Consider the following 14,946-nt stretch of genomic DNA (forward strand, 5'->3'; position numbering starts at 1 on the left):
TAATGAAAAATTGACCTTTCTTTTTTTCTTGTCATAATCAAGACATAGCCGCATGAGCTTGAAGCTAGTTGTAATAACACACAGGGTACAGCATTTTCAACATGTACTTCATAATACTCTCTAAATCATATAAAGCTTGTTCCTTATTCCTTAAAAAAATTATTTTTTTTGAACGAAAAAAATTATCACCAATGTAGCTGTTTTTAGCAGCAACACAATTCAGCTCCAATAAATTTTACATGGCAAAATCATGTAATGCAGTCTGTTCTGTCAACTTGTTTTGGTCTAGCATTTGTATGGATCGCCAAATGCAGCAATGTTACCAGGGCGAGAGAAAACGACCTACATTGTTACAACATATTACATATCATTATCATGGTCATTGGGTATTTAAGGATAGCAACTGGGTAATGTACCTGGTAATTCCCCAGTGTGAGTGACTTGAAACCTGCACCACAGTAATCAAAATAGTATTCCCATGTCCTAATGAACTTTTCATTAAATCCGAGAGCCAAAATTTCGCTGTCAGCAAATACACACATTTTCAATAGTTAGTTGTTGTAAGTAGCCACTTGAATTTAACATACTTGAGTAAGTTTCAATCATCTTAAGAGCATACTTCTGCCTTTCCATGAAGTTTTTTCTCCAGCATCTGAGTGTTTGATAGTAATGAATGCCCATGTTTTCGACATGCTCCACGCTGCATTTCAGTGAAAGAGAGAATAATGAAGGGAATGGTCAATAATAGAACTCAGTATTTACATATAACTTGTACCACAGTCTGGATGTGGTTGCCATGGCTGATGTTATCCTACTTAGAGAGGGTAGGCAACCTCCTGGAAATATATATTCCTTTATAAAATCAGAACTGCGCCTATATTCATCATAACGCTCATCTGGGATTGATATGAACTACACAACAATAACCATCTTCACAAATGGTTAGAAGTAATTTGAATACCAAAAAGAATGTACTTGTTGATAACGTTTCATTTGTAGAGCATAGCATGAATTTCTATTATCTAAACACAAAAACTTGTATAGAAGTACTAATCTATCAAATACCTGAAGAACAAGAAGTCCATTTTGGGCCAATACTGACTCACAACAACCAAAGAACTCTTCCATGTATTCATGGCCAACAGCTTCTATCATTTCACTGAAATATGCTTATACAAGTCAAGTAATATGTTGGAAAGATTGCAACAAGTCTGCAAAATTAAACTATAAATAGCTCACCATGATATAATCCTGTCGAATTTGTACGTCTTGGGCAGTTGGCGATAGTCACACAGTAGGAATTTGATGCTATCCTGGAATCACCACGATTAAAATAACATGAATTCGCTCTTAGCTTATTCTGATTTTATAAAGAATCAATCGTACTTATATAAGGAAAATCATGGAATCGTAAAAAAATGAGCTTATTGATACCTGAAGTCCAGCATCTTTGACTCTTTGTTCTGCAAGTTTCAGTTGTTCCTTGGACAAAGTGATACCAGTGTATCTGCAGCCTGTTTGTTTGACAACTTCAATGGCTAAACTTCCCCATCCACATCCAACCTCAAGAATTTCATGCGTCTTATCAATTTTAGCCTTCGTTTTTGAAAAAAAAGAAAAAGAAATCACATTATACATTTTTTAAGATAATAGCTGAAATTGTAACAAAATAGAAATCAAAAGCACATACCTTTTGAATCAGAAGGGAGATTTTTCTCCTTTGTGCATCTTTCAAGTCTTCGTCTTTGTTCTATCAGATAATTAACAAAGAAAAGAAGGAAGAGTATTAGCTACTGCTGCTGCAGGAATTGGAGAAATTCTTTTGATATGAACTTCGGACTCAAGCATCAGATAGCTGTTCTTGCCTTGAACACTGCACATGAGTATGTCATTGTTTCATCCAAGAAAAATGCAAAGAGTTCATTGCTCTGGAAACAGACCGAAGAAAAATTGTAAGCTTCAAAATTCTATTTGAGTAAACTCTCACTTGATAAGGAATATTTGATTTGATGTTCTGTGATCGTGCATAACTAGTTATATGCTTATACACTACTCTATATTGTTGGATAAGCTCCTCTAAAGTCACTGAATCTAGGAGCTTTTGAATTCATACCAGATCATAATGCCTAGAGATGTTCCTGCGAGCCTGTGTGAGAGTATTTCGCCTTGAAACATGGTCCATGAAGAACTTTGCAGATGTCAATGCAGATGTAAAGAATACTGGTGTCCACCAACCCCTAAAGGCAAAAAACAAAAAGTGTGGTATGCAAATGCAATTAACTACATATAAATGTCGACTTCAAGTCATCATATAAACTTACCTATTCTTCTTGAGGTGTGAGTTGGATGCATTTGAATCTCGGTTGGCTATGAGAATCTGCAGTAAAATTATCAAGGTACAAGAAAGTAAAGTGTAAAGTCCCAAAGAGACAACTCACTGTAAGATTCAGATGAGAATGGTTACCAAAATAAAATTCAAGAGACCTTCATCTTTATCAACAAATGAAAAATCCCCATTGACATATGCATCTGCAAGGCCTAAATCTGCTTGTGCCATCACCTGAAAAACATGTACGAATGATAGTTTTTAGTTGCTTGTCAGCTAGAATGGCATTAATCAATAAGCATACTTAATGTGAAATTTAAAAGTAAAATACCTTCCAATAAAATTGTGGACTGTGGATTCTCAAAACACTCTTCAGAATGCCTTTTCCTCCAGTTCCCTCAAAGTTGAACATTGTTCCTCCCTCTTCTAATAAACTGTACACCTCAAGGTAAATGCACCATTACTAATGCCCTTTTTGACAAGTCAAATCCATAGAAGGTGAGCTCACTACTAAATATAAACTATCCTGAAACATCTTGTGATGTTACTATCAAATATATTTCATTTTTGTTTTCTATGCAAATTCACCCTGTAAGAAGTAAACTCACGTTAAACAACCAGTATTGACATAGTAACTCAGGAATCTAGTCACAAAAATGCGTGCTCCCAGTTCCTTCCAAGAAGGTACCATGTGTTTTGGGTTGGTCTGAAGGACACAGCGTTTTCCAAGAATGCCATGAGCTGCAATCATTCCAGCCTGAAGAATAATCTTACAGTTTAGTTCTTTTGTTTCACTTCAACGGATTGGTGACAATGTGCAAGAAAATTGACTGCCTTAATAATTTCCACTTAAGGAGACTCTTGAAAGAAATATTTTTCAGTTAAGACTGTATTTCCACTTTCATTATGAACTTAGCTTTAACTACCTTAAGTCCATCTTCATGAAATCCATTACCTGAAAAACACATATATATGTATGTTTAGATCACTGGTATATCTGAAGCACATATAAATTCCTCAATCTAACACAGGTTCTAAAAATAATGGAAATTTAGTAGGCATAAGTGAATTCATGGAAGCCTGAAGTATAATGTACCTTGGTAAGCCCCTGAAAACCACATTTTTCTTTTCCCTTGAATATGGTTTAGCTCTAAGGAGGCTTTGAATGCAGCAACTGATGGTACTGGATGACCAGTTGACCATTTAAGCAAGGTATTTTCTGGTATATGATCAGGATTTAGAGTTACAAGAAAGGGTTGACTTGTTTCTTTAATATTCTGCAAATTAGAATGAAGATCAACAGACAAGTTTCTTTATTACTCACTTTAGTTAGAATAACATAACGAAATTCAGTTATGATCAATGCATTTATAAGAAAATTTACCAACCTGAAGAATATTGAGCCAGTATGTGACACAGACTTTATTGTCGTTACTTCCAAGAAAGTTCCATGCGCTCCATGCTGCTGGGTTTTGGGGCATTAAATTTTTGTCACGATGAAGAAAAATATCACTGCCAACACAGATCAAAGAATAAATTTGCATTTGGTTTGATTTGAAAATAGCTGACAAAAAGATTCTTATGTTAGCAGATTAACATTTTTCTGTCATTAACATACATGATCACAAGAATATACACAATGGCATCTATGCTTAAAAAACTGAATTTTCTGCTCAAGGTCCTGAGAGAAAATAAATTTAGGGATGTTTTCATCCTTTGGTGTGACAACATGTTAATCCATGACATTGAGTCATTAAATATTTTTATCCAATGTAAACTCTGTTGAATCCACAGAAATGATAAAGCAAAGGTACCTTATTGCATGCATACATGCATTTGATCAATACTTCAAATGTAAATAATATAACGACTACAATTAGAAATATAAGAAGATTTTTTACCTGTAAGCATATTGAAAAGCACCAAGAATTCTTCGCTCATCATATGTTGCTTCATCTCCTAATAATCTCAAGGCATCAGGTGCATGCACTGCCAATATGCATCCATCATACACTTCTTCAGAACCATCTTTGCAGTACACAACACATCCTGCAATTATTTCTCTAACCATGTCACTAGAATAGCAAAAATTACTTAGTTATTATTAGAAAAAACGGCAATGTGCATGCCAATCAATCAGATTGAATTCACCTTCTCTTTGTGAAGAGGAAGGAGTTGAAATGGATTACTCAATCACCTTTTTCAGTTGTCGAAACCAAGTGAACCTCACGGTTAGTTATTATGTGACTACCTTCCCTTTCAAGCTCTTCTTCGACCTGATTTTTATAACAATAGTTAGTGAGAAAAGTTGATTTATAACTTACAAGTTGAAAGATCTCTTGCATGAGAGACACTGAAAATGTCTCTCCAAGTGACGCAGTTGTAAATTTAAGACAGTATGAAAATAGACAAATAGCACCTTCTTTACATAATTTTGTGAGCGCCATCTTACAGTTAGCCACTGTGGTCTGCCAAAGATCTGGAGAGAGGTCTTATCTTTAATTATTTTGGATTGTAGAACTATATTATATCGCAGAACATAAATCTGGAAAAGATTCTATTGTGCTACTACCTGAAGTAGATGGTGGTTGCGACAGAACGAAAGAACTGAGAAAGCAGAGAAGCTCATAACTCCTTCAGAAGCGCAGGACCAGATAGAAGAACAAATTGGAATCTAAAGGCATTGGATATTATACATATACACTTCTCATAGAAATGATATATATGTAGAAAATACATATAACAGCATTGAACTCACAAGATAGGCTTTCTGAAATAATTCTGAGTAACCCCTAGACTTGATGAATTCCTCCAGAGGCTCATTGCGGTCAATATCTGGGTTATTCTCAAGCATATCAAGATAGCTGCATGGGAAAGTTTGAAAAGACAGAGCCAACTAAATGATCAGGGTTCAGTTATTCAGGACAATAACAAGAAGACTACTATATGGTATACTTGGTGTTTTTCTCAACTTCATCATTATGCGGTTGAGTTCAAATTCAATTATGCAGGGAAGTGAATGCTGAACTATGGCCAATTTCATCCAAAGCTATAATTATTGGGATACCAGTTGTTTCTCTGGATATGTAACTCCTAGAAAGAAAAGCACCATCGATTTGGTGATTTTTTGTATGATTTATTATTCCTCGGTTCATTGGCAATCAAAGACCAAGGAAAGATGGAAATTTAACAATGCATGAGAAGAGTTGAGTGCAGCAGTTACTTGTATATAGTTCAAAATTTGAAGCATTTAACAGATAGAAGTAGGTAACAACTTGCCTAATGACATCATCTTTGAACTTGACAATTTCCTTGATCATTTGCCAGAAGTAAGGATTCAGTACATTCCTCTTCTGTGCAAACAAGCTGGACAAACCATTTCTGCTTCCCCATTCGCAGCCACGGCCTTTTTCTAGGCTAACAGAAAAAGACATGTCTGATAATTCCATATCTACTCCAAGATTCTCAAAAAACTCCATCATATTAGGATACGTGACCTGTTCAATAATCCATGTTACATATATATATATATATATATATATATTTAGCCTCACAAGCATTGCTATTTCACTATGTAAAATCAACCAGTTTCAAATGTAAAAGATGTTAGAAATCTCACGTCGACCAGAGATAAAATCAACTTATATAAATAAGCATAAGCCTTGTAAACCGGTTTTATAAAGTTGAGTTAGGTTCAAAGTTTGTCAATGATATGGGAGCCCGTTTTCTAAAGTTGAATTAAGTTTAAATTCCACTTCTTAGAAAAAGAAATGCTTTGAACGTCTAACATTCCAACTTTTGCTGTCTACTGCATTTTATGGTTTAAGAAGAGTATGTTCAACCCAGGTATTATGCATAGAGTCACAGTCAGCACAGTAATTGATGAATCTGAATGGAATAACTATCAGCCGCTTCCACTCATGGGAATTTTATGTTGTTTTGATCGATATTAACAACAAAGTATTGTCAATTAGTATTTTCACAACTTTACAGGATACGTACCATAAAAGGCTATACCAGACACCTCTATGACTAGGATACAGGCAAATGAGAACGCAGAATATCTCAAAATTTGTAATAAAAGACAGAACATAAACTAAAAAAATTGGATAACAAATTCATGACACGACTAACAACATCATTTTTCAAAGTATAATGTATAATGACATTGAATTGTACATACAGATATAACACTTACATACACACATACATATATACACTGACACACACACACCTATATATATATATATATATATATATATATTTTCATTTAATTACGTCTCTGATCGGACGATTGGATTTATAATTTTTCAATTTGATCAAAGGATTATTTTCCATAAAGATTTCTAAGAGAAAGAAACTAACAAGTAAAAATATAAGGAATTTTTCATTTATTCACGTGTTAAAAGTAAAAATTAAGTGAAGTTATTGGAAAATTTCAACAAATTAACTTGTGAAAACATTCATTTAATTTTTTTTCTTTTAGAAATTCTTATAATATTTGTTTTTTCCAGAGATGGCTTAAAATGATTGAGAAGTTTCTTGTTGAGATTCATGGAATTGAGAAAGATGGAAGGGCAGTGTATAGTTAGAGACTGACTGTAGCTGCGTTGAAGAAGTATATAAAGGAGTTTTATAAAGGTAGAGGACCACTGGTGGGCCCATGGACAACAACCTAAGTATGATGGTTACTTGGGGAGTTTCAGTTTCTTTCATTGCAAAAATTACACTTTTACTTCACTAATTTCTATTACTCTTTTCTTTTTGCATATTATTCAAATATAAAACTCAAATTTTTATCGAAGACCAATAAAAAAATATTTTAAGTCTTGTAACTAAAGTTCTTATACTTAAAGTCTATTTTTTAAAATATATAAAATCTTATTAGAATTTATTGAATTTATCATATGATTTACTTTTTGGAGATTCAACTGGATTTAAGGCTAAAGGTATTTCTTTTGGCTTAGTAATCTCTTGGTGTAAAATTAAAAAAAAAAACATTTTGAAGTTAAAAAGTTCTCACGGACTTGATTTTGTAGGTTTGTTTGACTTAATCAAATCTTCTGTTTCATATAGTTTATTGATAATTACGAGAATACTATTGTTTCTTTGATTGGTTATTTACATTTTTTATATGAAACAATAAAACCAGTTATAGTACTTTTTGTTTTTTTTCATGCTAAATAAAAATAGTTGTAATAAACTATTGATGAGGGATTACTACAAATGGTTTTGAAAAATGAACTATTGATGGGGATTAGTGGGAAACATGGTCTCTAAGGTGTGGCTAAGCATCACCCAACACTACAAAGTACAAATCCTTTTTATATTTCTCCTCTTTTAACCCAAAATAGATTCTATGTTCTGCATTTTTCTTTGCTAAATGAACAAAGTCACATAAATAAGAATCAAAAACAGTAATACTTCATACACACCACATTCATCAGAAACGAGTACCTTCTTTCAACTCTCGAATATAACTCTCATTCTACTATAACTTTTCCTTTTACCAATCTATACTTCTTTATTAATCCTTCAAACACTTAACACTCACTCACAGTTCATGGAAGAATAGAATCATCACAGTTTACATGAAAGCTGAAAACATCCAAAAAGCACAGAGGTTGCTGTTTGGGATAATGTGTCAGTGAGTCATTGGTTGTAGTTGAATGCAGTCTCCTCGTATGTTATAACTAACCACTAAGCTAAAGAAAACCCTGGTTGAGTTGAACAATTGAATGAAAGACAAGAAATCCATTGAAATGTGTATGCTTACCCGATTGAAGACCATGAAGCCAAGGTCAACATCAACACCATCAGCATTCACAGTCTTGGCATGTCCTCCTAACCAATCCTCCTTCTCATAGAGCACCACATTCACTCCATTTTTGGCCAAAACATGAGCAGAAGCCAACCCACTAATCCCAGCACCAACCACTGCGATTCTCATCTTTTGTCTCTGTCTCTGGTATGTAACAGCAGCCAAAAATCGAACCTTTTATCGCAATCTGAAAATGTTGAACAACCCAAAAGCAAAATTGTATCTTTTATAAGAATGGTCAAGGAGGGTATTGGGCAAGCGTCTGGAATGGATGTTACTTCACACACGTACGTGGAACTCAAAGGTCCACATGTGTGTGTTGCAAGTTGAAATGGAACGAGTGACAAGTATAATAATACAAGTTTAATGGCTTATCAATTTCTGCTTCTGACACACACTGTACAAAGGGAAGTAAAAAAAGGTCTCACAAGTATCCAATGTTTTCATTCTTTCACCTGTTGTAAAATTCAAGAAGAGAGATGGTTTTCTCAATTGCTGTGTGAATTGCATTGGTCAATATTGGGGAAAGAACCTACCAAAAAATTATAAAAATTTGGTGATAGATTTCATTTTTTTAATATAAAAAAGTGTTTGATAGCAGTATGTATTGAATGGTGCTACAAAAATCAATAAAGTTGATACAAATAAATATGTTAATAATATATATATATATATATATATAATATTTACTTTAATTGAAAAAATATATATTTTGGAGTACTTATAATTTTAGTTTTCAATTAATTATAAAATTTTTATAACTTTTTATTATCATATTAGTCATTTCAATCATATTTTGCTTTCAATTATCACATTTTCGTTGTGTTTTCTATTATTCCTCATTAAAAATGTTTTAATTTTTTTAATCAAATTTAAAATAAACTAAAAGAATCATACTTTGATTCCCTAATTAATGTATCATAGTATAATATAAAAAGTATTAAAACAATTAATAATCATTCATCATTATCAATATATAATCTTACGCAATAAAAAGGTAATCATAAAAAAGTTTTACCTTGTGTAAAAATTAATAAAATCCTAGTGGAAGAGAGAAAATATGTATATAATAAAATATTTCTTTATATAAAAATGACTAAAAGAAAGTGGAAGAGAGAAAATATGTATATAATACAGCTTTCTTTATATAGAAATGATTAAAAGGAAAGTTTAATAAACAGTTAAAAAGTAATGAATAAATAAATATAAAAGTTATAAATTTGGAACTATTGTTTTTTTTAAACATTACTTAAATCAAGTGTTTTAAAAGACGTCATAGGCAGGCTAATGAAAAAAAGAAAAAATTGATTAGTAAATACTGTCAATGTCAAACATTTTTTCAATTAGTTAAAACCTAACTTTAATGACACAGGAAATACATTCAAAGTTATATCTATATAATATGTAATAAAGTTATTATTTAAGGCCTTTAAAAGTTTAATTTAACGTGTTTCATATAAAGTTTTAAATATCTAAATATTGTAACGATAGAAAATAAAATGTTAAAAAAAATTATAAACTATAACATTTTTAATAGTTACCACTAAAGAATTGAGACCAAACTATGTATTTTATAAAGAGTCAATATATACATAAACCAAATTGTCAATATTTAAATAGGTCAATCTGTAAAATAAAAAACAATATTTTTTTAACGAATTTTTGTCCTTTTCTTTTATTAAATAAGCTTTTAAAAATGCCTTTATTTTATCTAAGAAAACCTTTCCTGATATGGACTTAGGATATAAATTCATGACACAATATGACATATTTATAGCCCTAATCTCAAAGGACAGTTTTAAATATTTTTCAGAGATTTTTAATTTATACTAAATAAAATATGAAAAAAATGATATACATATATATATATATATATATATATGTTAATTTGTTTGTTTTATAATAATTACCTTACGAGAAATGCACTGACACTCTGTATTAGATCGCAATATAAAATTATTTTACAAGTCATATTATTATTATTTTTAAAACCAAAATTTACTATTTTTAAAAATTGATTATTGAAAAGTACTATTTAACAAAAAAAAAGAAATAATTTTATAAATTAAAAAGTGTTAGAAAGGTGTAGGGTTGAAAGGTAAAATATTTCAATCCAAAATGTTAATAACATACTCCTTCAATTCAATCACATTTTAGATTTCTATATATCTACCTGGACGTGAAAAATAAATAATTTGTTAAAAAATATATATTGGAAAGTTGTTATTTCAACATTTGTCTTGAATACATTAGTTAGATGAAAAACATGATAAGATAAGGTAGGACCACAAGTACCAAATTTTTGTTTTCTTTTCATAAGAGAACCCTACAAAGGAGGTCCCATGTATAAAGGGAACTATACAAAGATCTCTCAAAGATATTAATTAGAGTCTTAAGAGTAAACTAAAACGATATTTAATGGTGAAATATTTTATTAATAAACGAGAAAAAGGAGTTATTTAAATTTAATCAATACATGATATCAGTAAAAGAAGGTTTGTATACTCATGGTATAATTTTTGGATTAAATAATATATATTTCTTTTATGAAAAAATATGTTTTAATTATTTATTAAATTAATTATAGAAATTATAACTTCACTAAGTACTAAGTGTTCTTTTGTCTATTTTTGTTGTAGTTCATCTCTTCACACGTTTTGTTTATATGGGAGTTTATTTGCTTAGATACTATAGTATTAAAGTTAATAAATATTCAGCTAAATGCAGTAATTAATGTACAATAAATGTTATTATATACTTCATTACTTCAAACAAATATTTATTTATAAATTTTGGAGTAGGTTTTATATTACTAACGGTCTAATACAGTCCAATTAATAATGATCATATTTTGACATAAATTAACAATCACCAAACTTAATTGTTATTTAAATATAATATCTCGATCCATAAATTAACTGTTTAGTATCAAGTAAATAAATGTTTCTAATTGTATGGACAGTCTAATTTTAGATTAATCGAACAATGATATAATAGTATTTCTTAAATATATAGTAAACTTTTGATTTCAAATATTTATGTATTCACATCAAATAATAAAAATTATATAAGGAAAAAAAGAGTTATTCATATAAAATAAAAATAAAAACAAAAAGGAAAAAATATTCGTCTTTTAAGGTATTTACTAAAGTAAGGATTTTACATTAAAGAGTCACATAGTTTTACAATATCAAAATTAAACAAAAAATAAAAAATATTAAAAATAAGTAAAATTGATTAAATATAATCTTATAAAAAATTTAATTTAACAAAATTAATATTTATATTATTTAATATATATCATCTGATTGAAACAGAAAGTTCACTAAAAAAATAATAGTCGAATTCATGATAGAAGAGAAAAATACCTTATGGATGTGAACTTATAACTGGTTTTATATTTTTGACAAGAAAAACAAACAAAATTTGTGTGAAGAAGATAAAAGAATGGCGAGATTGAGACATTATAATTTACAATAAATATTATTTTTTTTTTAATTATAAATATAAAAGAAAATTAAAACGTGAATGAAAAATAGTAATATAAATCACAATTTATACATGCAACATGCAAAAGAGCATGTTTTTTTTAATAAAAAAAATAGAAGGAATTGATTTGAGAGTACAATCAGTTAAATTTTGAAACAAAAGAAGAAGTTAATAATAATTAAGAAGAGTGTTAACAATATTCTCTTTAACATTTTTATAATTTATAAAAAGTACAAATTTGATTAATCAGAACTAAACTCTTTATTATTTCGGTAAATTTTAGTTGCATTAAAGATTTTATTGAAAAAAGGGATGGTTAATGGATGTTTATTACTTATGTAAGTTTATTTTTAGAAGCTACCCTGACTATGAAAAACAAGACAGATTAAAAATGATCATAATTTTAACTTTTCATTTTATCCTCACTAATTAATTTAAAATATATTTTAGTCCCTTTTCAGTTTAAAAATTCAATAACACATTCTATGTTATTAAGTAGTTCATTAGCTAATATTTTTAATTCAATAAACTAGTTAACACGGTTCTAGTAACTACTTTTTTACTGAGAAAAATGAGATTCAAAAACATAACTTTTAAACAAAATATAAATAAAAGATATAAAGTAAATGTATGTTGTTGCTGTTATATCAGTGAATAATAAGATTGTATGACTTTTACATTGTAATGTAAGAAGTGTGTGGATTTTTTAATGTATTGCTTCATTTGATGGAAAACATCATGTCACAGTATTAATTAACTCAAACATTTTTTCGATTAGTTAAAACCTAACTTAAATGACATAGGAAATATATTCAAAGTTTGATCTATAATATGTAATAGAGTTATTATGTAAGTGTTATTTGACTTCTTCAAAGTTTTTTAAAGGCTTTTAAAATTTTAATTTAACTTGTTTCATACAAATTTAAATATCTAAATATTGTAACCATAGAAAATAAAATGTTAAACAAATTATAAACTATAACATTTTAGATAATTATCACTAAATAATTGAGACCAAAAACTAGATTGTATTTTATAAAGAGTCAATATATACATAAATAAAGTTGTCAATATTTAAATAGGTCAATCTCTGTAATATATATATATATATATATATATATATATATATATATATATATATATATATTATTTTATTTTATTTTTCTGAATGAATTGTTGCCCTTTTCGTTTATTAAATAGGCTTTTAAAAATGCCTTTATTTTATCTAACAAAATCTCTCCTGGTATGTATTTAGGATATAAGTTCATGTGACACACAACATGACATATTTACTGACAGTTTGTTATTAGATCGCAATATAAAATTATTATTATTTTTAGAATCAAACTTTATTATTTTTAAAAATTTATTATTGAAAAGTACTATTTAACAAAAAAAAATAGAAATAGTTTTATAAATTAAAAAGTGTTAGAAAGGTGTAGGATTGGAAGGTAAAATATTTCAATCCAAAATGTTAATAATATACTCCTTCGATTTAATCACATTTTGGATTTTTATATATCTATCTGGACTTAAAAAATAAAGAATTTGTTAAAAAATATAGATTGGAAAGTTGTTATTTCAACGTTTGTCTTAAATATATAGTTAGCTGAGAGACATAGGAACGTGATAAGATAGGACGACAGGTACCAATTTTTTGTTTTTTTTTCATAAGAGAACCCTACAAAAGTCTTCCCACGAAAAGGGAACTGTACAAAGATCTCTCAAAGATATTAATTAGAGTCTTAACAGTAAACTAAAATAATATTTGATGGTGAAATATTTTATTTGATTTTTTTTTATATCTTCGCGTTATATATTATTATATATTTTCACATACGGATATCTTAAACCATAATAATTATTTATCTTTATGTACAAAAAAATTATTAATAAACGAGAAAAAGGATTTTATTTAAATTTAGTCAGTACATATCAATAAAAGAATGTTTGTATACTCATGGTATAATTTTTGGATTAAATAATTTTTATAAATTTAATTATATATTAATACAATGTGAAATTAATGATAAGTAATACTTCTTAAATATACAGTTAAATTTTCGATTTCAAATTTTTATGAGCTAAATGTTGTTCACATAATAATAAAAATTGTGTGGAAAAAAAGTTATTCATATAAAATAAAATTAAAAACGAAAAGGGAAAAAAACCATTCGTCTTTTAAGTTATTTACTAAAGAAAGAATTTTACATGATTTAACATGTAAAGTCAGAGTTTTTACATAATCAAAATTAAACAAAAAATATTAAAATAATTAAAATTGATTAAATATATATCTTATAAATAATTTGATTCAATAAAATTGATATTTATATTCTTTGATATAAAACACATCAGTTGATTGAAGCAGAAAGTTCATGGAAAGAAAAAAAAGATATATTGTCGAATTTATGATAGAAGAGAAAAATAGCTTATACGTGTGAACGTAGAATTGGTTTTATTCTTGACTAGAAAAGCAAATAAAAAATTATGTGGATGATCAAGAGTAAAATAATAATTTAAAAGAATGACGAGATCGAGATATTAAAATTTACAATAAATATTATAATATTATTTATTTGTTTTTAATTTATTATAACATTTTATTTTAATAGTGATTAATTACTAAATGAATCATCACTCATATTTAATATAAAGAAAAGTTAACTTAGAAAATATAAATGTTATTATAGTTATGCAAAAAATAATTATAACACTAAAATATATATACAACATCCTATATTATTAAGAGTGATAATCAAAAGCATAATAGAATCTTTCAAAACCAAAATACGTGAAAATTAAATCCTATGCTTCAAGATCATCTCATCCTATACTGGTCAATAAAAATCTCTTCATTTTCACACCATTAAGGTGATAATAACAAACAAGAAAACAAACAAACATATAAACAAGATAAAATGGTAAGCTAATATACTAAAAGAACATTTATATAATTGAATTATAGATGTTAACACACAAATACAAGTATATCCAACAATCCTAAAGCATACAATAACTAATTATAGACTTGACCATATGTATTGACCATATGTATTGATGTAAACTCTAATGAGTTATGTACTTGTGGTGGCCTCTATTGCTCTGCAGAGCTACTGACAAGTTTCACCCCTACCACACACAAGGTTGGTCTATTAAGGCCTTAGACCAAGGTAAAACCCCTAGACTAGGACCTTCTGTTCCTCTCACCACATACATCACCCTTATTTACTTGAGATATTAGATGATTATTAGAGTGTCAGGATAACTCCCAATATGAAATCCTTACATCAATAAATACACCATTTAA

The 14,946-nt window shown here is 28.6% G+C and overlaps 1 protein-coding gene across 7 annotated transcripts; it reads right to left on the reverse strand.

The window, feature by feature from the left end:
* Positions 1-8,466, reverse strand: LOC108343591 (uncharacterized). 7 transcript variants are annotated; one of them, XM_052875066.1, is made up of 24 exons: positions 8,103-8,461; positions 5,606-5,823; positions 5,085-5,190; positions 4,899-5,000; positions 4,746-4,805; positions 4,524-4,602; positions 4,228-4,375; positions 3,715-3,838; positions 3,423-3,603; positions 3,253-3,281; positions 2,935-3,083; positions 2,658-2,760; positions 2,465-2,560; positions 2,322-2,377; positions 2,114-2,237; positions 1,866-1,928; positions 1,691-1,750; positions 1,435-1,596; positions 1,240-1,313; positions 1,066-1,159; positions 779-912; positions 620-700; positions 417-522; positions 1-342 (listed from the first exon to the last, which is right to left on the reverse strand). In XM_052875066.1, the coding sequence occupies exons 1-24, from the start codon at positions 8,274-8,276 to the stop codon at positions 286-288; spliced, it is 2,580 nt and encodes an 859-aa protein (XP_052731026.1). In that variant the 5' UTR covers positions 8,277-8,461; the 3' UTR covers positions 1-285. The 7 variants fall into 7 exon arrangements, 6 of the variants coding, with proteins under 6 accessions (XP_052731026.1, XP_017437444.1, XP_017437448.1 ...); XM_017581955.2 differs by having other exon boundaries at positions 776-912; positions 8,103-8,459; XM_017581959.2 differs by having other exon boundaries at positions 776-912; positions 5,606-5,738; positions 8,103-8,236.
* Between the last annotated feature and the right edge of the window lie 6,480 nt (positions 8,467-14,946).

This window comes from Vigna angularis, chromosome 3, assembly GCF_016808095.1.
Source record: "Vigna angularis cultivar LongXiaoDou No.4 chromosome 3, ASM1680809v1, whole genome shotgun sequence".
Classification (NCBI taxonomy): Eukaryota; Viridiplantae; Streptophyta; class Magnoliopsida; order Fabales; family Fabaceae; genus Vigna; species Vigna angularis.

Bases quoted from the DNA above. Each gene is read 5' to 3' on its own strand.
- LOC108343591 (XM_017581955.2), bottom strand. From the start codon at position 8,276: ATGAGAATCGCAGTGGTTGGTGCTGGGATTAGTGGGTTGGCTTCTGCT. The intron at 2,561-2,657 runs GTATTTTACTTT...CATGTTTTTCAG, and splicing joins GTCCACAATTTTATTGGAAG to GTGATGGCACAAGCAGATTT. The intron at 343-416 runs GTACATTACCCA...GTAACAATGTAG, and splicing joins TCACACTGGGGAATTACCAG to GTCGTTTTCTCTCGCCCTGG.